At 36.7% G+C, this 27,798-nt stretch overlaps 2 protein-coding genes across 5 annotated transcripts; one reads left to right on the forward strand and one right to left on the reverse strand.

Annotated features, from left to right (window-relative positions):
- The first annotated feature begins 848 nt into the window (after window positions 1-848).
- Window positions 849-6,556, forward strand: LOC131769232 (uncharacterized). Its single transcript, XM_066158911.1, has 6 exons — window positions 849-948; window positions 1,552-1,557; window positions 3,972-4,162; window positions 4,361-4,412; window positions 4,954-5,322; window positions 6,200-6,556. Exons 1-5 carry the CDS (start codon window positions 849-851, stop codon window positions 5,292-5,294), a joined length of 690 nt encoding a protein of 229 aa, XP_066015008.1. The 3' UTR covers window positions 5,295-5,322; window positions 6,200-6,556.
- On the reverse strand, window positions 6,340-27,526 carry LOC131784667 (receptor-type tyrosine-protein phosphatase alpha-like). 4 transcript variants are annotated; one of them, XM_066159516.1, is made up of 29 exons: window positions 27,306-27,515; window positions 24,093-24,406; window positions 23,718-23,862; window positions 22,882-23,195; window positions 22,277-22,424; window positions 20,841-21,146; window positions 20,069-20,303; window positions 20,010-20,035; window positions 19,650-19,752; window positions 19,149-19,416; window positions 18,809-18,869; window positions 17,928-18,039; window positions 17,698-17,837; window positions 17,464-17,615; window positions 17,181-17,262; window positions 16,738-16,814; window positions 15,748-15,787; window positions 15,061-15,158; window positions 14,739-14,855; window positions 14,001-14,149; window positions 13,373-13,508; window positions 12,821-12,970; window positions 12,299-12,401; window positions 11,417-11,487; window positions 10,833-10,967; window positions 10,117-10,239; window positions 9,479-9,633; window positions 8,801-8,936; window positions 6,340-8,501 (listed from the first exon to the last, which is right to left on the reverse strand). In XM_066159516.1, the coding sequence occupies exons 1-29, from the start codon at window positions 27,373-27,375 to the stop codon at window positions 8,421-8,423; spliced, it is 4,047 nt and encodes a 1,348-aa protein (XP_066015613.1). In that variant the 5' UTR covers window positions 27,376-27,515; the 3' UTR covers window positions 6,340-8,420. The 4 variants fall into 4 exon arrangements, 3 of the variants coding, with proteins under 3 accessions (XP_066015613.1, XP_066015612.1, XP_066015614.1); XM_066159515.1 differs by having other exon boundaries at window positions 20,010-20,303; window positions 27,306-27,514; XM_066159517.1 differs by lacking the exon at window positions 27,306-27,515 and adding an exon at window positions 26,849-27,254 and having other exon boundaries at window positions 20,010-20,303.
- Window positions 27,527-27,798: the final 272 nt, after the last annotated feature.

Here is a 27,798-nt window from a genome sequence, read left to right on the forward strand (position 1 = left end):
CATTCAGTTGCTGTGAAAACCTAAAGTCCTCAACGTAGAAGATAAACGAACGAAGTTTGAACCATCAAAAGGAGATCTTGGTCAATTCCAAGAATCATGCAAATAATCATTGACACGAGCGCAATCGAGCAACATATGGATTTGCGTTTTTTTTGTTTGCGTGTTTACATGTATATCGGTCAAATTAGGAAGTGGCATTTTCCACAAAAAATGGTCTTAACCTACAGCTTTATGGCTCCCAGTCATGGAGCTGGATATGTACCTATGTTAATGTTGGTGGTTGTCTGGTTGTCTAAAGGGGTCTACAAATGAGAAACTGATCTGTTTAAGTCCATTTTGGGATAATTTCTTCTCTCCCATTTACGTAATTAAGTTCATATATGCACTCCCAACAGTTCCTAAGACCCTACAAATTAATATTTTTCAAAAAAACTGTGCAGGACTTTTCACTAACTGAAAGAAAAACTGAAACTGGAAGAGTAAGGCTGGGTTGAATTTGATCTCTTAAATACCACATGAATTGACTTTTATGTGCAAAAGAATGAAGAATATTGGTAGCGTTGTTATCATTATTATTATCATTATTATTGATTATAATCAATATTATTATTGCTATTATTCAACTATCATTCTATCTTAATTTCAGTCCCTCAAAAGCACCCAGTGAATTGATTTTATCTGCAGTCTCTTCTACAAGTATCACTGCATCCTGGCAGTTACCTCCTGCATATTCCAGACATGGAATCATTGCAGGGTTCAAATTGTTCTATAAAAAGAAAGGGTTTATCGGGTCCATACATGTGAAAACTATCAATGATGGAAGGACCTTTTTAGGAGTAATTAATGGTATGGATAAGTACACAGAATATGAATTTCAAGTGTTGGCGTTCACGTCTCATGGTGATGGACCAAAGAGTTCAGTTGTGGTGGAGAGAACAATGGAAGATGGTACAAAACTTGATTGTTTGTAACAGTTGCAATTCCACTTTTGGTTGGTTTTCAAGAGCCTATCATTTTAAAGTTGGCTTGACATGAATGAAGGTGCAGTAATGTATTTGACTGTGTATATATGTTGAAATCCTAACAAATATATATTAAAAAGTTTAATCCCTAGAGTCTGATTAATATATAATAATATTGATAATATTTAATATATCTGTTAATATCCCAGAATATAGTAAGTTCAATATAGTCTCTCCTACGTATCTTATCGATGTTAACAAGAAGCAAGATCTTCATTACTGGTACGTTTAATTCAGTTGCGTAATGTGAAGTGAAAATCCAATTTTAGTAAAACCACAAAACATAAGTTTGGTTCACTTAAAATGTAATTGTTTCTGAAATTGAGGGCGCAAGTGGCTCACAGCAAACGCTTACAATTTTAACCCTTGAATTTTGTCTTAAATGGAGCCTTTGGTACAATTATAAAAAATTGTCTGCCTTTGCAGTTGTTAGAGTTCATTTTTCTACATTAATCTGATAGATTTAACAACTATTAAAAGAGAGGAAACCTAAGTGGAGTTAATAATTTTTTAATTATATCCTTTATAGTTCAAGGTAATAGTTTTTGGTTTTTTTGTCTGTGCTGATGAATGGTTTATTTTTATTTGCAGAGATTATCTCTTAACTCGTTATACACTTACACTTTGCATATTCTCCATACCGTTCCCTATACATTTATATGGAACTTAACAGTCAAGAGCTTCTTTAGTTGGTGATCATTTCCTTTATTCCCGTGACCTTAATGTTTGATTCAGGGGTGATGTTGTGAGGAGAAATTAGATGCTAATCGATAAGGGTTATTAAAAGTAAACTGTTATTATTTACCTTTGATCGTTAGACTCTTTTCAGTAGTTAAGCAGTGTTTTATTTGATTACTGTTTGTCTCTTAAGGTAAAGTATCTCGGAACAAAGCTTTACAATGAAAGCTTCAGAGAGGAAGGTGTCCAAGACGTTGCAGTTCCACCTCTTACACTATGAAAGGTTTAGTTCCAGGCTCTACTTACGAGTTCCAGATTTTCATGAGCTCTGTATGTGGATTCAGAGAACCCAGAAGATTTCCTGATAGGATCAAAACAAAGATGACAGGTATACCTTAATGTAAACGATTATTTTCCTGTTCTAAAGCCATGCCGTAAGAATTCTAGTATCATTTGTCCCATAGATTTTCAGGACTTTGTTTAAGTGATAACTTATTTTAGAGTTCCGTAAAAATGAGAGCATACGATATATATAGGAAGTAACTCTTATGAAATGCAAAAATAATCTTTTCAGTGGCCTGCATATTTATAGAGGACATTTCAGAGTCAGAGTTGACCCGGATCATGCTATCGGAGTGGCTATCAGAGTGTACAATATCTTGCTTTGTATTAGCTTGGTATGCTGGCGCATCTGTACTTAAAGCCGCTTGTTAGTTTACAAACATTCAGAGTCCTTTTCGATGCCGTCTTGCGAAATCAGACCACTTGTAAACTCTAAAGTAGATATAAGGATTCCTTTTAATTTTTGGACAAGAAAGAAGCGAACAAAGGAGAGCAAGGAAAAAAGGATTGTAAAATTAACAGAACTATTAAAGTGAACATGTCATTTAGCTGAGCGTAAAGGCCGATTTCTTCGAATATTAGCCATAGACTAGACATAAAAGAACGACCGAGGACTTCTATTGATATTCTCCCGAACTGTCTAAGTATTATTGCATGCTTTTATTCGGTATTTTTCAAAACAAAGATGACAGGTATACCTGATGTAAACCGATTATTTTCCTGTTCTAAAGCCATGCAGTTAGAATTATAGTATCATTTGTCCCATAGATTTTCAGGACTTTGTTTAAGTGATAACTTATTTTAGAGTTCCGTAAAAATGAGAGCATACGGATATATATAGGAAGTAGCTCTTATGAAATGCAAAATAATCTTTGTGGACTATAGAATAGAATATACGGTATATTTTATTAAGTTTAATAATATACATGGAAAATTACGCGCGTCTGAATGGCGGAAAACGAGTTCATTTTTCATGCAACACGAGTGCCAATTACAAATAGCGCGCGCGCGATGCGTTTTTCATGGGAATTGCTAACAAGTAATAAGACGATTCTCGTGTTATTTGGTTTGAATAGCACTTGTAAATTTTTCAAAGGCTACAAATTGCATTTTGTTGTCTTTGAAAAACTTTCTGAGCTTATGAACACCAAATTGCACTCGAAATCATGTTGCTTATAAGTTTTCAGGTGACGTACTTATATAAGTATTCCACTCATTCCAAAATGATGAAAATTTCGATGTACTGTTGGTGGTCCATATTTTTTTGCCTGTGATCCTAAGATGAGACAGATAAAGGCGTAAAACCTATTTTACCCTTGTACCCCTAGAATGATAAACCTTAAAATATACATATTATCCAGCAGACAATTAATGAGAATACTCAAACTTATCAGATAGAACTTGTTTTGTTGATCTAACACCAAATTTCGTAACAGATTTACAAGGCACTGTGTAGCGATCAGATCTTGAGGGTTAAAGGGCCAATAATATATACATATAATAATAATAATAATATAATAATAATAATATAATAATAATATAATAATAATATATAATGTAATACATTAGTGTACATTAATTAGATTCACTTTTCACCTTTTATCTCAGGGACTCTCAGAAACCTATTTATTCATTCATTTATATATCATTTATTAAAGTAAAAGTCAATAAATAATGCAATTTTCTATTTTTGATGATTTTCCAAGTCAACGTTACCACTCTTTTTCAAGAACATGTGAAGGAATTTAACGGAGTATATAGGCAGTGTCTAATACCTGATCCCTAGATCTAAATCTGATGTCTTTGACGTCCTTTAGTTTTATAAGGCGACGGAACGATGGTCAGAGTTTCATTGATAAGAATTCGCTCTTATTCCTAATCTCAGTGCCTATCAGGTAATTGTCTTAAAAGTCTCTGATTGTGCTCAAGACTTGAATAGAAACAACACGAACTTTTGTCCATTTTACGTTGCTGCGGAGTTGAAAAATGACCCTGTCCATGAGAAGTCTTGGAAGTTTACTGTTGGTGACGGGAAATCGTATGGAGCCTTTGTTAACAATGAACTGACAAGAGGAGAAGATTACATTGTATACCAAAGAGCCTTAACCGATTACAACAGTGTAAGTAAATTTTAATTTCCGTGAAATTTCTGCTCAGGGTTACAATAAATGACCCAAACGTTGGATCTGGTAAGTAAACAAAAATCGTATGGAAACCCCATGTTTTTACGGACATGTTGTTAGAGCTACATTTCTTTTCTTAAATCAAGGAATCAACAGAATTTTTGGTCACTTTTTGACCTTTGTTTCGTTTCACAGCAAATTTTAGAAGGAGATGTCAGCAAAATCGCCATGATTTCTGTTAAACCAGGTAAGTGATTCAATTTTACTTGATACTCAGAAACCTCTATTTTCAAAAGTGATGAAAGACCTACAGGTAGTAAAGCAATTGTGTGAACAGTTGAAATTCTCTGCCCTGCTGGCCATGTTTGGGAAAAAAATCCAGCAAATTCGTTTCGATGGTTAATGTTTCACGCAGAATCCTAATTTGGATATATTCGTCGGCTGACCTGCATATTATACAACTCTACTACAGTAACTTCCTTGTTACTGTCATATGCCATTTCCTCGTTTCACTGTGACAAGAACTCTTTTAATTTAATAAATAGTAAACCCGTGATTCCACGAAATTCAGCTGTATGATGAACAAGTGCCATAGCTTTGGCACATGGACATAACTTGTTCTCTTCGTTTTTGGGATTATGCTCATCAACAATTCAATCGTAGGCTTTTGCTGCCAAAACTTTACTTTCTTTTTAACAAGCAAGTATAACTTAGGACACCAAAGGAGAGAGCTGTAAGTATTATGGAGTTTTGCAAACGCGCTCATTATTGTGCATTTTGATTTTCAGCTGAAAGCCGAGTACTTTTCGCTGCTGTCATCGCCCTTTCTTCTATTGTTTTTTTCTCTCTTATTGTGAACGGTACCCTAATATGGCGGTTAAGACGAGCCGAGCCTAACAATAGAACAACCATAGTAAACAGTGGTATCCCTGTCCCACCTGGTGTTCATCAAGCATCAGAAACTGGTGTTTATATGGAGCTGCAACCCAGGCCTTCTGACGGGCAGCCACGTGAACCACCTGAATACCAGTCACTGGACGACAGACGGGTGACCCAAGATTACTACAATATGGGAGTTTCGGAAGAAAGCTTGGACGAGAAGGGAGAAATTTATGAAAATGTGGAGTGAAATGGGAGTGTCCTCCAATTGAAAAAAGGTGTGGATCATCGATATAGCCCTTCAGATCAATAGGACCCGTGGTTTTGATTAAGTGATATTATCGTTATTGTTAACGTAAAATTACCCTGATATTACATCTAGTTGGTTGCAGTATTATATTGTTGTTACATCACTACACGCGTTGTTTTTTTTTCTCAGTTTGAAATGAAAATGATATCCTTTGATGCCACAAATACAATACTAACTGAATCAGCAGGAGTTATATAATTTTCCTAAAAGTATGTCCTGTTAATGTCATTTATAATAGAAAGCTGTTCTAGTTGAGGTAAGCCACAGTAAAATTTTAGCACTTCATCGCTTCTATGCCGACCAACGCAGATTATATTTTCAAATTTTATTTCATGATTATTACAGGTTTTGAAAGCAATTTTCGGTGGAATTGTAAGGTATATTTAAATGTTGTTCGACGCTCGATAAATTATCGTCTTTGTAGCAAGTCATTAAAAACAGCGAACACAGGCCGCGAGACAGTTACGTGCGGGACGTGCGAGGGCAAAAGCAAATGGCTTCGCTCCCTTCCCGCGGGTGTGCGCACGTGTGAATCGCGCACCATGTTAGCCTGAGAAACGCAAACAAATAAGGATTGATTCATTGCGAGGATAACATAAACTGGGAAAAGATAGTCTTAAATTAATGGTTGTTCTCAAGAAGGTCAATTTTTGCACAAGAAGCGAAGGTTTTATTCAGAAGAGAGGGAAAGCCACGCTTCTACGAGGTAGACATGAAATGAGTGAAAGCAGCGAGTCTAAAGTTCAGTTAACGATGATATAAATAGTTAATTTTGACAACAAAATCTCAGTTCATTGAATTATGTGTATTTTATTAAACTTACCCTTAGTTTTATTCTCCACCAGGTAGTTTCAATGGCTTCAAAACCCACAAGAATGAGAACGAATTTTTCGTCAGAATGATTCATGGCGTGTTCATGCCTCTAGGACTGTTTGGACTGAATGTTCATAATTAACTTGAATATGTATCATTAGCATCAAGTAAATGAAACGCATAAACCCAAATTTATTCAATCGTTTTGTCACACTCCCTTACATGCTTTGGAAAGGATATTTGTTCTTTAAAAAGTAGCTTGGTACGATAAATAAGCAATAAATTATATTTACAACCCTGACTGAGAAGAGCGTTTGAACATTATTATCTTTGAAATGTTAACGCGACGTCACTTAAAGGTTATAAATCACAAGAACTTTGCCTGGACATAACAGCCACAGAAAATGTGTAACAATATAAAAAAGGGCTGGTTATATTGGCCAATGCTTTTATATGTGTCATTATTGTGGTTTTTCATTTACTCACTGAGAACTTGAAAAAAGACCGCGCGCTCATGTTTGAAGTCAAGATAGCGATCGCAATGCAAGGATGCAGATGTTGCGTGGGCGCGGGTGGATAAGTCCGCACCTTTATTCACGTTTTCTGGCTCAGAGCTCCTTCTTCTCGTGACACATTTTCGTACCTTTTTTTTCCATTTCCTTTCCTTATCACCTTTTCAAAATTTCAACCATCCACATGTCACTTTCTTCAAAATTACTGCCTCATTAGGCCAAGCTTAAGTTCAAACGACGTTCCTCATCTGTATGAAGATAGATGCGATTCCGCAATGTTTTCAACGGAAATGGAATTCTGTTTCCCCAGACGTCTGCAATATGAATTATCGAGCAAAAACTTGAAATGTTAGCGTATAGAGTGCTAAGTCGTTTTCAGCGACAAAACTTCTCTTTTCGCTGTTCGTTATTATATTCATTCAGAATATCAGATCGAATTGATCTTTCATGCGGATGTCTCAGATAAGAGACTTCCTTCGGAGAGATTTTCTATAAATAACTGTATTGGAATTTACCAAGGAATTGGGTTTAGTCAGTTTATTTTCTTTTCCTTTAACGTCAGATAGTTTCATCGGTGAAGGTTCTCTTTGACTACATCTTCATAAACTAACAGTCGAACGCAATGAAAATAAACGAGATCAGTTCAAAACTCTTAAGAGGAATATTAAATAAGAAACTGCTGGTCGATCACTCCAAAATTCACACAATGTAGATAGAAATGTTAACTATAAGATGGGTGAATATATAAACACATTTCAGTCAATCAATCAATCAGTCATTGAATGTATTAATGTATATCCTCAACTCTATATAAATTCTATCCTTTACCTTAGTAAAATATACAACGGCTGAATATCGGACCGCTTAATACGCTTTACACCTTTGAATCTTTCATTTATCGTTATCAAAATTAGTTTATAATTTTATTACTAAAAATCTAACTCTATACAAAATTATTTCTGATTTCTGAGAAAAAAATACTATTTTTTTAAAGTTATGTGACCATCTCGTATAATTTATGAATTTAACATTATGAAAAATTAACTCCAGGTAAGGGAATTAAATGCAAAAAAAGGGCAAACTGTCCCATTAAACCAAACTATAAAATTAAAATGACAAACTTCCATTTTTGATTCAACCTTTTGAAACGTAAAGACACCTCTAAAGCTTCAATGAAACATTTAAGAGGAATATATACTATGATATATCTAAGTTATAAAAGGTTCTCCTTTACCATTAACCTATAAGAAAACACAAAACTCGATGAAACGTAATAAATTAAACTTTATGAATACTTTGTCTTTTGAACCATTTACATACATTCTCTTTTCCTTAATGGGATACCTTTGTATTTTGAATTATTTTACATACACCTATCTCTCTTTATCTTAATGGAATAACTTAAAAAGTACGATAATTGCCGTTGTCCTAAGCCCTGTAGAGACACATGCCTGTGTCCCAAGTTACTATAGCAAAATCTGATGTAAATCTATCAGCTATCAAACAGTGAACCTCTTCAGATACCTGTACGTTTACCTGGACTACTCTTTTTACAAAAATAATTAAGGAAAACCTTCATTAATATTATAGGGAAAGGCCTTCCTCGTAAAGGCATACATAATTTGTAACAAAAGATTTGAATACGAGGAAAAAAAAAACATGCAGAGAACAGCTTCGTAAAAACACCGATGATGTGCATCACTTCTTTCTATCAAATCTGTTTTATACTTTGCAATGCTTTTTAACATTCTGCAAAGTTTGAGTAGGTGCTGAAAGAGTCTAAGTAAGCCAGAACTGCTTTGTAACAAAACATGTACTGCTCCTAAAAGATGAAAACATAAAAACACTCCTTAGGATCACAAAAAATAACGCTACTGATTTGTGAGCGCTCAGCAAAGTGACCATGTTATTTTCTCAGAACCCAAAAGAAATGACTGAACAGCAAAGAAATTCAATTCTAATTCTTCGAAGCAAAGTTCCGTGTTTTGATAAAGTCAGGCGTACCTTGGAGGGCCCCTACTCCCGGTATTAAAACGCCGGAGTGGAGTTCCCCTGTTTTTCCTCTGGCAATCTAGACATGAGTAAAGTTATAACAATGGATTATGATATTTGTCAACTTACAAGGGTGTTGACAGCACCTGGTCTCTTTGCTCGAACTAGTTTTACAGTCTGGAAAACATCAACTGTTTGTTCAATCTTGACTCGTTCGATCACTGAAATTATGGTAGCTACACAGCCACTGCGGCCAATACCATCACTATAGAAAGATAAAACGGGTAACTATTAAGAAAAAATGAAAAGAACACGATTGTCTATTCGTGTTGCAGTTTCTTGCCTTGATTCTTGTTAGCCTTTAATTTAGCGAGTCAAGTGTCTACTTTTTTCAGACATGTTCAACCAATAACACTGTCTACGCTAGATAAGGTCATCTACATTAACCATTTAAACCTTTACCATTCTGTAGAAAAAATAAATATTTGGTCATTTATTAGTATAATGTCTAACAAACTGACTATGAGCAATTCGGGCATGACGTATGTGCCGAGTAAAACATTAGGCAGCTTAAGCACAGATGTTTTTGGGAAGCAGACGGCAACCAGAAGTTAAAATTATCATTTTTGGAGTTCAAACAATATTTTTCGTTGGCGCGGTTTGGTTTAAAACGCTAAAGCGGTGTCTCAAAAAGATCGCTGCTTAAGCTCTGTATCAATAACCATAACTTTTTAGGGTTATGTGTAGTAATCCATTCAAACATATGATAACATCTAGAGAACTCTTTACTTAAAGAGCGCTCTTTACCTGCACTGAAAAACAATGACTCCATTTCCTGATTGCTGCTGAGACTGTTGTACAGCATTCATTAGTTCAAGTATCTCCTTGGGATCTGGGCACGAGTTTCCATCGGCCCAACCGGTGTACTGTATATGCTGTATAGTTGACTTCCTGTCGTGAGACTGAAAAACAAATTGAAATAGGAAGAAATTCACACCATTCTTCAAAACAGATGCCTATTAAAAAATCAACTTTAAATGTAGGATTAGCTTGTTTATGTGAAGTGAAACATTGATATTGAAAAGCGAGCAAACAAACTCGATTTCATAATAATGCATAAGTTCAGCGGAAATTCTAGTGTTAAATCAAATAATATCCTTTAGACACTGTATCGATAATGTAAGGAGAATTTACAGAGTGGTCTCTCCTGATATTGAAAGAGTTAAGGTCAAACCATCCACCTTTCATTAACATAAATCACACGCGTTGAAAATATATAAACACTTTCTGTTGGTATTGATTATAGTTTCATCGAAACTACCTATAACACAGGGAAGCTTCGAATACTAATACAAGCAAACCGCAACCATTGGTATGGGAAGAAGTTCGTTCCAAACTACCTAAAGAACAGAAAACTTTGTAATACTTGTACAAACAAACCGTACCGCTGCATTCTCTAAGGTAAATCGTCTGGTAGTTATATTGTTCGAGGTTTCTTGGGACAAAAGCTGAACAGTGACTACACCATACCTGGCGGATCCCTCACTTGGCCAGTATTTTGGGTAACTCTACAAAAAGAAAAACAGTGCTACATGTTTGATCCGTGATATAATTATATATACTTAATATCGTGGTCTAAAAAAAGGGGTTGCAAGGATTTTCCAGTAAAGAGTTCCAACTTTTCCGTGGTCAATCGTTGTAAAATGTTACTTTCCCTCGACGATAAAGCTTCTTCAGTCTAAAGGTGTTGAGAAGATATCCGAACTAGAGTGACATGTGCTCTAAACATTTGGAAGTTTTCATTTCGCCAGCCAGTAACGCAGACGAGTATCGTATTTACAAGTGACAGCGGTTTAGTCAAAGAGTCTCAGCGGGAAAGTTACACTTTGCCGATAATTTTTGAGAGCATATTAGTTTCACTGCGTTAATTGATGCTTTAGAGGTGTTTTGTCCCATTATTTTTGCCACCTTTTAACGTATAGTGGCAATCTATCAAAGTTTGCCAGAGATTTCCATCAGTTGCCCATATCAGTGGCTGTTTTGATATAAATAATTAGAGCTTTAACATCATAGTTTAGGCAGGTTCTGTACATTTCTTGGTTGAAAATACGTAGCAAAGAGTGTTGTTTAGTGCTTTTCAGAAACATGTCATGATTCGTACCTGCCTTCCTTCTTTCAAGTTACTCAACATTACAACTGTGCCAATATTATACAAAGAAATCATCAGCCAGAAGTCTTTAATGGTGTTTTCTAATGGCGCTTGAGTCAGGATGTATGCATTCCGTTCTCTATAGTCCTGAAAAATAAAAGTTCAAAAGAAAATGTGGACGTCAAGTTAAGCAACACGAGTATACCAATACGAAAAGAATAACAGTACCTCTTTACCCAAAAAGAAAATACTGGAAAATAATATATACTTATAGATTGAACAAATTCAAAACATATGGACACGTTGCACCAGAAAGCTTTCTAGAGAACTTGAAACTACTGAGTTTTTTCTTCAAATCAACATGTTGGGAATACTTATTTTATGAGCTCCTAGCCTTTATTAGGTTTCGTCGCTACATTGATTAAACATTTTTTTAAAATTTTTTTGATTTGTGAATTTATGTAATATTGCTATTCTTCTGTATTATTGATTGACTATTTTTAAATTTCGTACTTGCGATTTTTTGTGTTCAATTAATAAATAAACAGAATATATATTACCAAAAAAATCTTATAAGAAGGCATTTTTGCACTTACATCCACATATGAGGCATTGATGTAACTCTCTTCTTGTGAGGAAGCTTGTAAGTGCACTCGAGCATTGTCCACTAGTGTAAAATCGACATAAAGGCGTTTTTGCAGACAAAAAACATACCAAACAATATTTATAAAGATTCTCTTAGATCTATCGTTTGGAAACATTATTCGATGTGTGGCGCCACCTGAAATTTGGTATGGAATTTTAGGGAACCAATTGTCGAACTTTACGCATTTTAGTTAACCTGGAGATATTTCTTTATTCCAAGTCCTACGCTGTCTTAGAAACCTTGATTTCACGCCAATTTGGGTTCCCTTCGTGTGAAGTTTACCCAAGTTGTCCTTAAACACAACACAGTGACTTTAGCCATGACTCGAACCTATAACATTTTATTTGTTTGGGTCATCGCAGTACGACTTCATAATACCTTGTAGGCTATGACCTTTCTTTATCAAAACTAACAAAATTATGGAGAATGATTGATGATTGGCGGCTGAATTGTGTGAAAGCCTGCTTTATTGAAAAGTATTTGCATTTTCGCGCATTATTATCTAGACTATGGGTTTATTTTCTCGTGTATATAAGTAAACTGAAATCTTTTTGCCTTGACTATGATCGATCAATGGCTAATTTGTTCCCAAAATTTGTGAAAACTTTGATCGTTAGGTAACAAAACTTTGTGTCGTCCAATCGGTAATCCACTCGTGACTAACAAATTTTACATTGATTGGGGTCTTTCTATGTCGTTGACCACTCGTAAGGTTTCAGACCGAATGAGACCTCACTTGGTTTAGGGCTCCATTAGGAAATAACACGGGAGTGAGCAGAAATCTTGTTTGACATTCTTGAAAGACTGCAAAGTAAGACAAGGTAACACTTACGCGGAACAGTGTTGGGGAATCTGTTCTTGACAGTGTTTTCAGGCAGAAATGCTTCCTTTGCTTCCTCTTGAGAAGCCTGGGCGTTTGTTACAAGTTCCAAGCGCTACGACAAAAGTATCAAAAGATGTAAGTGATTATTTTTGTACCTTTCAGTTTGTCCTTTGAAAACCCTTTTCATCTTCTTTATCTTAAGCCAACCTTTGGCCGTCCTACTTTCATGTTAGTTCCTCTGCCGTTTTTGTTTCTTACCGAACTGAGTTATTGCCTTCTTTTTCAAGCTAGAGCAGTTTTTGTGATTTGATAATTGAGTCAATGCTCACTTGTGAGCGAGACACAATCGTTAGTTTGTGGAGATTAGCTGTCTTGAAAAGTGTAGATAAGACATGAATGTGATGTTAACAATATCAAAGAGAGAAGTCTTTAAAAGAATCCTCAGGATCAAGTAATAAGCTGTCTTATTGGTATTTAAGTCTAATTTCGCAACAAAGCGAAATGTATTTATTAGAAATAGTTGCTAGTTACCTTAAACTCTCGTTCATATCCAGTCTTTTTGGATGGTTTACGCACCATGGAAAGCTTGTTCATCACAATTCGTAGGTCCTGAGGGATAATCTCTGTATTTCCACATACCAAGGCCTCCATCACTGCTTGATGCAGGAAAACATACTGTTCCTATACAGAGGTAAAGTCAATACCAATACTGTTGGACTGAACGAACAGTTTTTGGAGCAAGAAAACGCACTGCTTCTATGCAGAGACAGAGTAGTGATGAGACAAACGGCTTTTGATATATGTCTATATATATACATCAATCTATATATCTATTTGATATATATATTTATATATCAATTCGGATAAAGTCATATCAAGAACGATTAGATTTTCTAAATTTGAAGATGGTGGTTTCAAGAAGGTGGACTCTGAAATCATTTAGGTGTTTTATCGAAATCATAACTGGCTTACGACGGTCCTCACGATAACCGTGGAGCACGACGAACCGTGAAATAACTAAGCTCAGAATAAAAAGGACTTATGCTGCTGTTATTCTTATGGAAAGCGGTTGAAATTGCTTACAGCTTTCTGCACCATGTAAGGACGAGATCTACGCATTACTTGCACGTAATTCTGTATGAACACAGTTTTAATCTTCTCAGCACTCTCCAACATAGCGTCGATAGCAATGTATGCGCCAGTTCGACCAACGCCAGCACTGTACCAGGGTAACAATAGAGATAATTAACAATTCTTATTGTTAAAAAATATGAAGGGAAGAGGCGAAGGAAAACAATCAATCCCCTTTTTAAGTATGGAAACTCGCACTGATCAAACACGACTAGGTGACTTGCACTTTGAGTAATTTCCTTGTATTTACTTTGAGTCCTCATTTGTTCCTCATGATGTCGAGCTTCCGTCGCATTAGATTGCTTTGGTTTTGGTTTTACGACAACCAACTGAAAAGCCCTGTTAGAATTGTTAGTTATTTTAAGCACGATTGGGCGACTCTCGAGGGTAAGGGATTGGTTGATGGAGGGCCTTGGTAATTTACACACATGGAGGTATATTAAGAAAAATTTTTATCGTTATCCGTAGAAAAGAAAAGTTTTAATTAGAAAATCTGCAGAAGAACCTTAACCCAAATAAGAATTGTTTGTAAATATGAAGCCGTTAACTTTAAGTCTTGAAATTTTACTGTGCTCTTTACCTGCAGTGCACAAGAAGTGGTCCACCAGTAGCCTGGTGTCTGGCATGAATCTTTTGTCTAAATCCAAGTAGAGCTGTGGAATGTTGTGGGACGCCTTTGTCTGGCCAAGTGACGTAATGAAACTGGTGCACGTTCCTTTTTTCTGAATCCTAAGGGGAAATTCACGCCTTGGTTGAAGATTTTGTCATAGAGGGAGCCCAAAATACGTCATTATTTTCGAGTATTTTTCAATGAAAGATTAATTCCATTACGTAATTTTAGTTGGAACAGAGATCATGCCTAAACAGATCCATAGGGGCCCAAACTTTGATTCAAAAGACACATTTCTGTTTTCATCACATATTTTGTTTTGTTTTTTACTCTGCAGCCTTAATGAACTAAAAGATATTTAAAGATTTAATTTTTAGTACTCTAATTTCACTCCGCAGTTGGAAAAATATTGGTTTGAGTCAAGTGGTAAAAAAGTCTGATGGAAGGGTGGTAGGGGGGACGTCCAAATCCCCCGTACCCTCCACTGAGATCCGCCACTGGTACAAATACAAATACACCCTGCCGGTGGGTTGCAGCTTCTTTGATCGGATGCATCGCAATTTGCGCACTGTTACCATGTACTCTTTAGGTATGTAACCCAAAAGGTATATACTTAAAACGATTAGGACTTTTTGTTTAGCACTTAAGGCCATATTCTTTAAGGAAGTACTAAATATAAAAAACAGCAATTTTATTAAGACACCCCACCTTCGTCACAATCAATGACCTGATGACGTAATCGGCGAAAGTTTCAGTCTTTTGAAGAGTAACTGTGAAAGCACCATATTTGGAAGTGTGATCCGGCCAATACTGATCGCATTTACCCTACAGTTAAGACAACAACAACAAAAAATGCATGTGAGCCTATATGTAGCAACCCATGACGTTATTCTGATCTTGGTTTTGAATGTGATCGATATTTAAGGTTATGGTGCGAGTTTTACAGACCACTCACGAAGCGAAGGAAATGCAAAATAAATGAAACTCCGGATAAAGTTGAAGGTTAAACTGAAAACTGATCTACGTCTACCTTTCCCCCCTCAACCAGGTTTGTAAGCATCACAACGGTGGAACAGTTTTCCTGCCAGACCAGTCGCCAGAAATCATCGACAGTTGTAGAAGTTGGACCTAATAACCCAATTACAAGTAGTCAGAATATTGTTAAAGAATGGCGAAGCGTGTGGTGATTTAACAAAGCCATGAGCTATTTAACAACATTGACACAACAATGGGACAAGTCTTTCTTTCGGGACAGTGGGAACTTTCTTGAATACATTTATAAATGTTCTTTTTTTCCTGAGAGGTTTTGCCAACAGAGTAACAAAGGAACGCTAGCACAACCAAAATGGCCAGAGAAAGGCCACAGAAAACCCCTATAAAGGGACTGAACCCCGTAACAACGAGCTATAATCTTCGCCCCCTAATAATGCAGAAACTATCGTTCGAACTAAGCAAGAAATTTCTATAACCTTTGCACCTTTTACGTTAATCGAAGGAACTTTTACTCAAGGACGCTTTTGTTAGTTCCAGAGGTGTCCCATTTGCAGAGGGTACACGGTTAAATATACTGAAGGAGACCCAGATAAAACCAACAGTAATTATTATGCGAGACGTTTTGTAGTTCTCTAACTCTATATTGCAGCAGAGTTCACTACAGCAGTTAGACAATGACATGTGTTAACGTGTGATTCTATGAGACTCCTCCAGATAATTGTACCTTGTGTGGCGATATAAGTCATGGTGACCTCGTCGTAGGTCTAAGGAGAGACAGTAGAAAACTTGATGTTATGAGTAATAATATGATAATAATATGATATGAGTAATTGTTGTTGTAAATATAAGCATCTTGAATTCTCCAGACTGCTTACTCATGCTGACATGTGTACCATAGAACTTTCTAAAACATTTCATCAAGTCACGCAGTTATTACGTAACACTATTAAAATAGTACTTTTATAAGCTTCTGAAATGTTCCGGAACACTGTGTAAATGTATAGAAAAACTCAGTTATGCAGTAGTAGTAGTAGTAGTTGTTGTTGTCAGGAGACACCGACTGTTTAGAAAGCTATACCGTGAGAGAGAGCTAAAGTGGAAGATTGCTAATTTCAAGAAAAGTTAGAGGAAACTGTGAGTTCGGCGAGCTAAGATATAGACTGTAAGGGGCTTAAGTAAGTTCATTGAGCATAATTATTGTACTGCCTTTAGGAGTCGCCCCTTATTAAGAATATCACTCGTTGTTTAATAAGGTAGTTGAGTTTGTAGGATTGTAGTGTTTTTCTGTCGGTTAGGTTATACCGTAAAAGTTAACTGAAATTAATTATAAGTATTCAAAATATTGATATAATGTCTTTTCCATGCCTTTCTCAGCCGTTTATTATGTAAGTTATGAGATTTGCTGTCGAAGTTAAACAATAACGGATGAAAGATGACCCCATAAGAGTAATGCAAGACTGCAGATAGAGAACAGAAAATATGCATGCTGATTTTTTTTCAAGATGCCCGAACGGTAAAATGAGTTTTATTTGTATCTCTGTTTAATCTGTTATCTCTTCATTTATATATATCATCAAACAAGCAGTGTCGACGCGCCGTTGTATTGCATTGTATTGTCGTGTCGTACCGTTTCGTTTTGTGTCGAGTCGTATTGTGTCGTCCTGTCTCCGTCGTTGTTTTGTCGTCATATGCATATGTATTTCGTGTTACTGACCGGAATGTAGCTTGCATTGATGTAGCTGGAATTTTTATCACCCTCTATTTCCTCCAAAACAACACGAGAATGATCATCTGTTAATTAACACAATCGGTGATTTAGGAACTAGTTTTTTTGTTGTTTTTTTTAATAGTTTTTTTTTTATGGCGTGAAATACGTATAAATTTTGAACATAGCGTATGGTGCGAAATTCTGACTCAAACTCAACCACTTTACCACTTCCCACCTCACCAACTTTGAAATGATTGGAGATACTGACACAGTTTTATATTCAGAGAGCTATGGAATTTATAATTATTGCCTTAAAAGAGACTAACTGCAGAGGCAGCGCTAGTTACGGTCTAGTCACTTGAAACTGATTTTAATTTAATATAACTTAAAGCTTTTTTACCTAGTTACCTTTGGATAGAAACAACAAAAAAATCTTTACATGTACTCACATGAAACGATGTTTCCATAACGGTTCTTGCCTCTGTTACTCTGGCCAATCTCACAAGGAAACAGCATATCGCCCTGTAAATTCTAAGAAAGGTATAAACTAAGTTGCAAAACATGTGCTTTTATCAAAAACGATTCGATGTGATCACTTTTTGAGACCCTTACAACAAAATCCACCACAAATACCAAGTCACCTATTGCGAAAAGGAACAGCACAAAAAAAAATCGAGAAATATTTGCAAGTGTTCTCTCGTACAATAACACACAGAAAAACCAACGTCTTACCTTATATTCCTCTCGCAGTACAATAGCACCGTTTTCAGAACCTCTCTTGAAGTATTTTTCAAAATTAGCTACAGGAATTGGTTTGGGCTTACCATCGTCAGCCTCACTGTAGGTAGCCTCTTCCTCTCCACCGTCAGGCTGTTGTTCAATACCTTTAGGGTAAAGAAATCGCATATATGGAACTTTTCAGTATCTTGATAATCCCTATAGGCAATCAACCATGTTTTAACATACCTTTAATTGACAGACGACTGTCTCCTACATTCTGATAAACCAAACTTGATGTACTCGCGCCAAGGTTTTCATAACCGTTTTGAAGGTCATCAAATTGGACAGGTCTTTCACTGGCACTTTGGGATCTTGTCTCCCTTCTCCTAAAAAAAAAAAGATAAGATGTGTAATTTTCGGTTGCAATACCTTTTTCTACGCTCAGTCATTAGTATTCAGTCTTAAAATAAACAAACCTCCGGTATAAGAGGACAGCAACTACAACTGCTAGAATAAGGAGTAGCAACAGAACTGCAGGTACAGCAACAGCAACGACATTAAAACCGCTGGACTTTTCCTCTCTTCCACCTTCCGCGAAAGAAGAGCGTAATTAGCATTTCAGGGTAGACATTTGGTAATAAAAAAATCAAAAATGGTTTTTAAGAAAATAGTTTTAAGTCGACCATGGCCGAAAATCGTTTTGTTCGAGTGACATCACAAGAAAATACACGCACAACCGGCAATGACCAAAATGGCGTCGGCTTGGATTGCGGACTCGTACTACCAACTGCGTTACTGACTCATGCTAAGAAAAAGTCTTAAGTTTTAAATGCTGGTTCGAGGAAAGTACATTTAACCGACAATTTGGAACTTCTTTATTTCCAATCCGCGTTAATCTTCTCCTTTCTTAACCATCGTTGTTCTGTTTAGGTTTATTTGCGCATTTTTGGCAATTTATCAATTGTTTCCCTCAAATTCACTTTCGTTTTGTTAGCAGCTCGCTACTGTCCTCAAATTTAGCTCGGCACCAGGCCGAGCGAGCCAAATTCTGGCATAAACTTTGAATGCTCATAGTTGATGATATGGATTTAGACTAGCTTGTAGATCTAGACTATCTAAACGAAAATGTAGACACCAGGCTCTGTATACTGAAAAGAAGTAAACTAGTTCAATAAAATATATTTAAAAAGAGGATTTTCGACCAGTTGTAATTAATACAAGCTAACATATAAGCCTCTTGGAGCCAGCACTCTCGCAAGTGAGTTACTGCTCTTGAAAAGCCCCTTGAATTACAAAAGTAAATCTACAATCGTATAAACTGTAACTTGTTGGTTAGTTAAATGTAATATGGACAAACCCGTAATGGCCGGGGTAATAGAAATTTTGGCAACGCTCCCTACTTCTCCTCTTAGTACTTCCTGTAGAATATACAAAAAACAAACCACACATTTCAAAAAATGCCCGTGCTTTAAAAACAATGAGGAGACTGAAGTGAGAATAAAACGGCTGAAAAGTATGGGCTTAGACTAGACCTCCTCCTAGTTTTTGTGTTAACTCATACAATGTAGTGCGAACAATCTTCTCCGCAATAAAGACTAGACCACTGTCTAGCAAACTACTCTTTAAAATCGATTGCAAAAAGGTCACTAAACCCAGTTCTACGAGTAATGGAGGGACGTAGGTTATAGTTTACATACCTTCGTGGTTTTAGTTAGAGCTCTCTCATACACAATGTAGTTTTGTCCTTTTTCAAGTTCTTTATTCAAATAGTTTCCAGTTTTTTCACCGTCGCCAACAGTAAATTTCCAAGGTCCTTTGAGCGCTGGGACATTTCCTATCTCAGCAGCAATGTAAAAGTTCACGTCATCGTTCTTTGCAGCACTGGCAGCTTTCAGTTGTGAATTATAATTTTCCGGAAGCTCTTCAACACCATTGACAACTTTCAGAACAATAACTTGATAAGCACTGAAAGATTGAAAAAAATTTGCCCGAGTCATGAAGGCAATTTGTATATAGTCTCTAATCACATTTTGATCGTAGCATCAATGACTTAAATCCTCTTGCTAGAATTTATCCTGCTTTCAACAACATACCGTTATCTCATTTCTCGAGGAGCGGCTGGCAATCTCACCTTATCATTAGAAAGGACCTGGTCAACCTTAGGTTATTCTGCAAATCACATTCGTATTGATAATTACCTTATTGGACCATTTATTTGTTCAACTGGCCACAGAAAAATATCAACAGCTGTCTCAGAAACCTCAACATCACTCACATTATGTGGAACCGGAGCTTTAGGAGCTGGTGAGAAAGATAGACACTTTGTATCTCAACAAAAGGGTTCCTATTAAATGAGATAATACAGATGTATGATTACAAGTTCAGATGGCGATTCATGACACTGCACTTAGACTAACTAAATGAATTAACGAAACTCATCTCTTCAAGAGTTAAATTGATTTAAATGACGGTAGATATAGATGATTCGCTTAAGTTAGACAGAATTGCATGACGTAACTAAGTTATGGTCACTTCAAAAATATGAAAGTTAAGTTTACCATATGTCCTGGTAGTTACAGTTATCGTCTCATATGGTCCAGGTTTAATAGTCACAGCTGTGACATTAAACTGATAAGTCATTCCACCAAACACATCAACTGTGTAATTTGATGCATCTTTGTCTATTCGAGAAATCTCTTTTGGTGCAACTCCATTGCGACTATAAAACAAAGTGTAACTTCTGATAACCCCATTTGGTTCTGCAGGCTCACTCCAGGTCAAGGTTAGTCTTGGACCATGCGAATTGGTGGGTGACACGTCAACAGAAGATAAAGATAAAAGTACACTAGGAGCTGGCAGAATAGAGATAATGTAATTATTAATAAAAGAAATGAAAAGAAAATCATCGGAGGTATGTGTAATGAATAACAATTAATCCAAAGCACGTTGTAGTATAGAGAAAGATGTTTTTTTTATTATCACGAGCATAGGAAAAATAAAAAATTCTGAGTCCCCATGAGGAATCGAGCCTCAGAACTTCGGATTCCGCGCTCAGATTCTCTACCACTAGGCCACAGACTCCACGGCGAGCGAGATATCTTCTGTATCTGGTCATCCTGTATTAAACGGTCAGTTGTCAAAGTCCCCAATTTATTTCCCTTTCGTATTCTTATTTTCACCTCTATTCAGCGGTCACCTCCCCGATCCCTTCAAAGGTCAGCTGCGAGAGGTACGGGTTTCAGTCCTGTCAAAGCCTGAATTTTTTCAGGCTTCTTTTCGGCATTTGTGAGGAACATTTCTTTGTTTGATTTCATCCGCAAGTTCAGTAAAAATTTCTTCCACGAACAATTATGATCATTTTATTTTTTTCACCTTCATCTATCACTTACCATCTTCCTTTGTTCTCTTCACCACAACAGGGCTCTTTGGTCCATCACCATCAGAAGTATAGGCCAGCACTTGGAATTCATATTCTGTGAACTTATCAAGCCCAGTGACACTTATATTTAACATTGATCCACCGTTCATAGTCAAATTTGTTTCTGACCCACCAAAACCTTCCTTTTTGTAGAACAGTTTAAATCCTGTAATAGTCCTTCCATGTCTGGCAGGAACTGGTGGTAACTGCCAGGAAGCTATAATGCTGGTCGAAGAGCTTGCGGTCAACTTGAAGGCAGTGGGAGGTTGTGATGGAACTGAACAACACGAATTGTGTGTTTTAATTCTTATCTTATTATTGATGTGAATATAAATCAATCATCCTTGTGAGCTTAGAAAGCATAAGATATTCCCAAGGGCAGAGTGGATAATCATCACGAGTGGGGATTGTTTATATGCACAATGCATAATTAAGCATGTGCATAATTATTTATATCCTAAACGTGGAGATGTGCTCTGCAAAATAGGTGACAAACGATTATAATGTAATGGCAACCTGCTAGGTTCCAGAATTTACAATCTACGATCGATTAACCTAACAAATAGAGAAGCCTTGACTGGGCTCTGTTCTGTTGTAAAGCACGCAGGAAGCGGCTACTGCACGAAAGAAGTGTAGGGAGAAAACACGAAACGAAGTCGAGTGTTTCTCCCCACTTCTTCAGTCAAACCCCCCCGAATTGTAGCTATAAAAACACGCAAGTTTTTTTAGCATGACAAATAGAAAATAAGCTGCTCGAGGCGTGTGTTTTATGAATGAACGACAGCCGAATTCATACGGGCTAGTCAAAGTACGGCATAACTCGTTAAAATACTCAGCGGTACTACACACCAAAACGGCTAATAAGATATATTTATTACAACGCTGACAGCGCGCGTGGGCAAAATGAAGCGAATCCTGTGTTCGGGTTGGCTATACCCGAGCCGGCAAGATGGGCCCATCTTTCCTGCTCAGGATTGCCCGCTTTGATCGCATGCAAGGAAGAAAACTGCTTGGAGCGGACACACAGTTTGTAATTTTTGGACAATGTTAACTTTAGAGACAGACGACAGCTGTAGAAGACGGTCAAAACAAAGAAAACTCCAGAATTTACTATGCACAGTGCTACAATCACACCAGACACTATCATATCAAGCACGACTAATAATCTAAGAAAACTTTTTCGATTTAGCGTAAGGAAAACCTGAATGACTCTTATGGTCAGCTCTAAAGTTGTTTAAAAAGATTCTCACCTGACCAATTGCAAGGCTATCTCAATATTGGATAATTTGTAATTTCGCCGTTAGCTAGCTCTGCATAATTACCTAACCTTGCCTTCCTAAAATAGTTTGTTAATGCGACTTCATTTTTGTCTCGAGGGAGATAAAAACAAGAGCAAATAATAAATACCTTTTGTTAGAAGTATTCCATAAACTTCCACTCTAAGAGCCTTCCACGTGTTGTATGTTGTTGGCTGAAAGAAGATAAACTTTGCACCTGCAAATTCCTGTAGACTGTTTTTTACGATGCCATTTTGATTGGAGTTTCCGGGAAAGACCTATAGTTTGTGGTACAAATTGTGAAATCATTGCGTCAAAATGCTCAGAATACTGCTGCTTCATTGACCGCTAATAAGTCTCTAATAGCTATTGAAAAACCTTCTTTCTGTTGTTACAAACTGACACAAAATCAGAATGTGACCCTGTAGATCATCTCTGGTGAATAACTTAAGGGAGAGGTACATGTAGTTTGTGAGAGATTATAATACAAGAACCACTGGTTTGACAAACACCGAAAAATAAGACTTTTCGAAAAAACTTTCACACAAAGTTTTTATTTTCTTTGGTATCGATTACATACTTTATTAAACAGCAAGACTGAGTCTTGACCAGGTAGACACTTTTTTTGTCTCCCTCTTCTTGACTCAAAATATTGAATCAGTGTTCTAGGACCTACATACTTTTGGCTTTTCCGATATGTACATGTATTTACACATGAATTTTATGTAAACTTACCCTGTCAACATTATTTTCTTGATAAGTGACCATGCTGGTACCATCCATTGATAAGAGAATCTTATACTTTCTCGTCCATTCCATGATACCATGAGCTCCTTGAGTAGCAACAGCACAGATAACATACTCATACAGAAAGTCAATTTGGAGGTAGTCAGCAGGATCGTTCTCAGTTTTGGGTGCCCAACCCCGGCTATTTGCATTCAGTCGACCATTAGAGGGTTTATACCTATGATCATAATGCGATGAGGCAGAGAAGCTGCTATCTGGAATTGTACCACCAAACGCCAAACCAATGGCCTCCATTTCACAAGCTGCAAAGTAATAGTTTAAAATCAGCCTTCATAGTGCCATGCAAATTGTAATCATATTAGGTCTGCAGTCTCATGCATGCGCCGTGGAACCCGTAAGCGTGTGGCATGTAGATTTCAGAATTTTTTTCGTTCCTTTATATAATAAAAGATAAGGTAAGACCACGATGAGGCTCCATGTTTCATAACACAAACCATGTTCAATAATTGAAGTGATCATACAAATAACGTGTACATGATCTGTAGACCAACTCTCACTTCAACTTAGTTGGTATTTTTACCCGATACTTTAAAGCCATTAATTTGCGCTATTCACTTCACAAAAAAATACAATTAATCTATAAATTAAAGATTCCTAGATTTGAAAAGTTCATAATGACGTTTTGAGTACCAAACAATAAATTCAAACTCAGCCCTTTTCTATCAGCTATTCCTTTGACATGATTTGAAAAACTTTTCTAAAGATTAATGATGATAACATGATAATGGCAGACATGAAAAAATGCATTAAACTTTCAAACTCACTTGGATTTTTTTTCACTCCAAATACCTCTGTTCTCATACACACCCCACCCTGGTGTGTTCGTGGCAGGAATCGCAGATATCTTGTTAGCACTCCATAAACAACATGCTTCACTTCCGAGTTCCTGTCATCATTTCCTCTCAGAAACTTGAAGCAAACAAATAGTTACATGTCATCAACGACGTTTTTTTTCAAATTAAGAACGTAGTAGGTATAAGAATACAAATAGTATAAATATCATTAAGATCAAAAATCGTTAGGACGAGACTCATCATTTTACCTGTGAGATATTCTATATTGTCAGACTTTACAATAAATGTTTTATTAGCATATAACTAACTATCGCAGCCGAGCCTCACAGTCTATTTCCAATATACCTTGATTTGGCCACCTTCTTTGTAGTCTGTCCAAATTGTCCCATCTGAAGATAATTGCAGTGTGTAATTTTTCACCCACTGATCTGCTTGAGAATTCCCTTGGGTGGACACAGCACAGATGATATGAAGTATCTGTAGATCAATCTGTAGATATGGGTTTTTGTCACTTGTTCCTGCACACCATGATGATCCTGATGTGTAGTTCAGGCGACCATTCTTGGCTGGTGTGCTGGCACTTTGTTCAGAACCAGCAGTTATATTACTATCTGAAATTGTTCCACTACCCATTCCAAGGTCTAAATTGACACATACTCCTATAGAAACACAATTTACATTTGCACAACAACATATTCATAATAATTATTGTAACATGGATGATAGGTTGGATGTAAAACTACGTGGAAGCCTTGATTCTCTCTATTGGTTACCTCTAATGAAAGGTCCGTGTCAAAGATAGTTAACAACTATTCACTGAGGTGGCAGTAGCTAATGGTGCATCCATTTACCGAGCCGCAAAGCATGGAAGAAAAACCGACTCATTTTGTAAATTCCAGTGAGAGTGACGATCTCAAATGCTGCTCAACGTCCAATAAAACAATTGATGGAAGGATCATGTAATAATAAACCTCCATGTGGCCTGCTGGTATATCGGCTACTAATGTCCTTGGCTGAGGATTTCTACTCACAATTTCTCATTTACCTTCCAAGCTTCGCTCCTTTGCCAAATATTCATTTTTCGGAGAACATATCTCAGCTACAGACATACCAACCGCTTGAAGAGGTTTATTCATTTCACTAAATAACTTGACACAGGGAAACAAGGTTTTTAACCCTTCCCTGGAGGAAGAAAAGTTGACTATTTGGGTAAATGCACAATTTCTGGGGTGCAAGTCAGGAATGTACAGGCTGGTCGGAATGCAACGGCTGAGTCAACTGATTTATGCTGGAATTCACGTACTCCATGATATAATCCATAATTTATTATGCTTACAGTTCCTTGATGATAGAAACAACGGCAAAAACATTAGACTATATTTGAAAACTGAAATCGTTACATTAAACTGTCTACCTAAAATCACCGAGTACATAGTCTAGGCAGCATAATTTCCGAGAGTGTTTAATCCTGAGATAGATAAAAAGTTTAAAAAATAAACATAATGGTTTTTGACTCTCTGTCTACTTGCTGAGTGATGTAAAGTTTAAATTGCCTTTCGTAAATAATTTTTTCCTTCCTAGGTGAGCTAGTCAAAAAAGCATGAAGGGGTCAACAATCCCACTCGTTTTAAGATAATATTTTCATGAAAAAGAAAAGCAAAACCCGAGAGAGCTTTATTATCTTTTTGGTATTGATGCTGTCTGCATTGGCGATTAAGTTGTAATGGTATCCAGAAGTCTTAAGCTTAAGCTCTCAAAGCTAAAAGATATATCAACCATTTCTGCTAAATATAGCATTCAAAATTACAATAAACCTTTCAAGTAGATTTGATATGATATGGTGCTCACCTGAAGCTAGAAGAAGAAATAGAGCGAGAACAACTACACGGAAATAAAGCTCGGAATTAAACTGCGCTATGTTTTGATTGAGCGCGTCAAGGTATGCGGTAACGATTGTTTTGCTTGACCGACCTTTTGTAACAGAAAGCTCATGCGACAAAACATGTCTGTTTCCTCGCCACTCAAGCTCGTAGCATTATCGCTAATACATGTAAATCTGGAGCTTTCAATCAGTTTATGCTTATTTCTAAATAATGCATTCTTTGCAGTATTTTTATAGTTGTCACATAAGTGTGTGTTGGTTTGTCGTTCAGATTGAATTTCACACTTTGATGCTATGGATGTGGCTTTGATAGTTAAATCAATGGGATTTTTAGAATTTTTATAAACATTTTTATTCCAGCTGAAGTATATAAGTTTGAGGTTTCAGCAGTTCATTACTGTTTTGCAACTTTCAACCCAAACTCTATTGAAAGTATTTCAAAGTACCGTATTTCTTAAACGAAAGGCACGAGTGCTTAATTAAAATTGTACAGGAACTCTGCAAGCACATGGAGGTAAACATAACTGGAACTGAAAAGAATCTACTCTCCTGTACCGATTCGGCGGTGGTTGAAGCCTAAAATGTTGTAGATAAAGTGTCAATAGAAACAGGATTTCCTTGTATCCTTACTATTAATTGAAGAAAATGAGACAGGAGGTCGCTAATTCGGGAGAGGACGCTTATCAAAGAGCGGGCGCTTATTCGAAAAAGTACGGTAATTGTAAATAGGTATGTTGCGAAGTTAGTCAGTCAATGTAGTGGTAGCTATTCGCTTTCTGTCCGACGCTCGATATTTTATCGCTACAGTCGCATGTCGTTAACTGCAAGGAAAACTGGGCGAGAGGCAAAAATGAGTGTGACTCGCGGGGGCAAAAGCAAACGGCCTCCCTCGCCTGCATGGGCATGCGCGCGTGTAAATCGCGTACCTTCCTCGCTTGAGAAACGGAAATGAATAATGATTGTTCCATTGCGAAACTGAACGAAATACTGGAAAAGGCAGATAATTTCAATTATATGTTTGCTCTCCTTAAGCTCCAATATAAGCATAATGTATTGATTTTTGTCCGCAAGATTGGAAAAGACACGTTTCTGAGGCAGACATGGAATCAGTCAAGGTCTAAGGCATGCGTAGAAGTTTAGTTGACGACGGTCGAAATATATATGTTCGACGACAAAATCTCAGTTAAATGACTTGTATTAGTATTACTTAAAAACTTACCCTCAGCATGATTATCAACCAGGTTGTTCTATTAGCTTCAAAGCGCAAGTTTTTTATGGATGAGAATGAATTTTTCGACAGAAAGGTTCGTGGCGTCGTTTTACCCCCAGGGACTGTTTGAACTAAATGTTCACAAGTCGCTTGAACGTGCTTAGCATTTAGTAAATGAAGCGAATCAACCCAAATTTATTCAATTGTTTGGTCACATTCCCAAACATGCTTGGAAAGGATTGTTTTTAAAGAGAGCTTGGTATCTGTCCCAAGATTAATAAACAATACTCTAATCTTTTTGGTTTTAATGCTGACTGCATTAGCGATTAAGTTGCGATGGTACGCGGAAGTCTTAAGCTCCAGCTCTCAAAACTGAAAGACACATCCCACCATTTCTGCTAAATGTAGTATTCAAATAAAAATAAACCTTTCGAGTAGATTTAATATGATATGAAATGGTGCTCACCTGAAGCCAGAGGAAGAAATACAGCGAGAACAACTACACAGGAACAAAGCTCGAGATTAAACTGCGCCATGCTTCGATTGTGTCACGGTATGCGGTCACGCAAGATGTCTTTGTTTTCTTGCTATTCAAGTGAAGGGTCAGGGGCCCTCTTCACTCAAACACGTTTACTCAGTATTCAATTTAACTACTCTTTAATTCGCACGTGAAGAAGAAGTAAATTCCTAAGGAATAGAAAAACGACAAAAAAGCACTAACATATAAGACGGGAAAAATTAATGTGAAGATACCACGAGACAAAAACCTTACCAAATGCTGAAGGAATGCACAAGACACAAAACACTCTTAGGAATGACGCAAAATATGACATACTGACGCAAAATATGACACACCGCCAAAATGGGCGTGAAACATGAGATGTTGAGGGCTGCACAATTTGCATAAAGTGCGAAAATAACTGTGTCGAGATGATACGTGGAAATACCAAACGAATACG

Source organism: Pocillopora verrucosa, chromosome 12, assembly GCF_036669915.1.
Source record: "Pocillopora verrucosa isolate sample1 chromosome 12, ASM3666991v2, whole genome shotgun sequence".
Taxonomy (NCBI): Eukaryota; Metazoa; Cnidaria; class Anthozoa; order Scleractinia; family Pocilloporidae; genus Pocillopora; species Pocillopora verrucosa.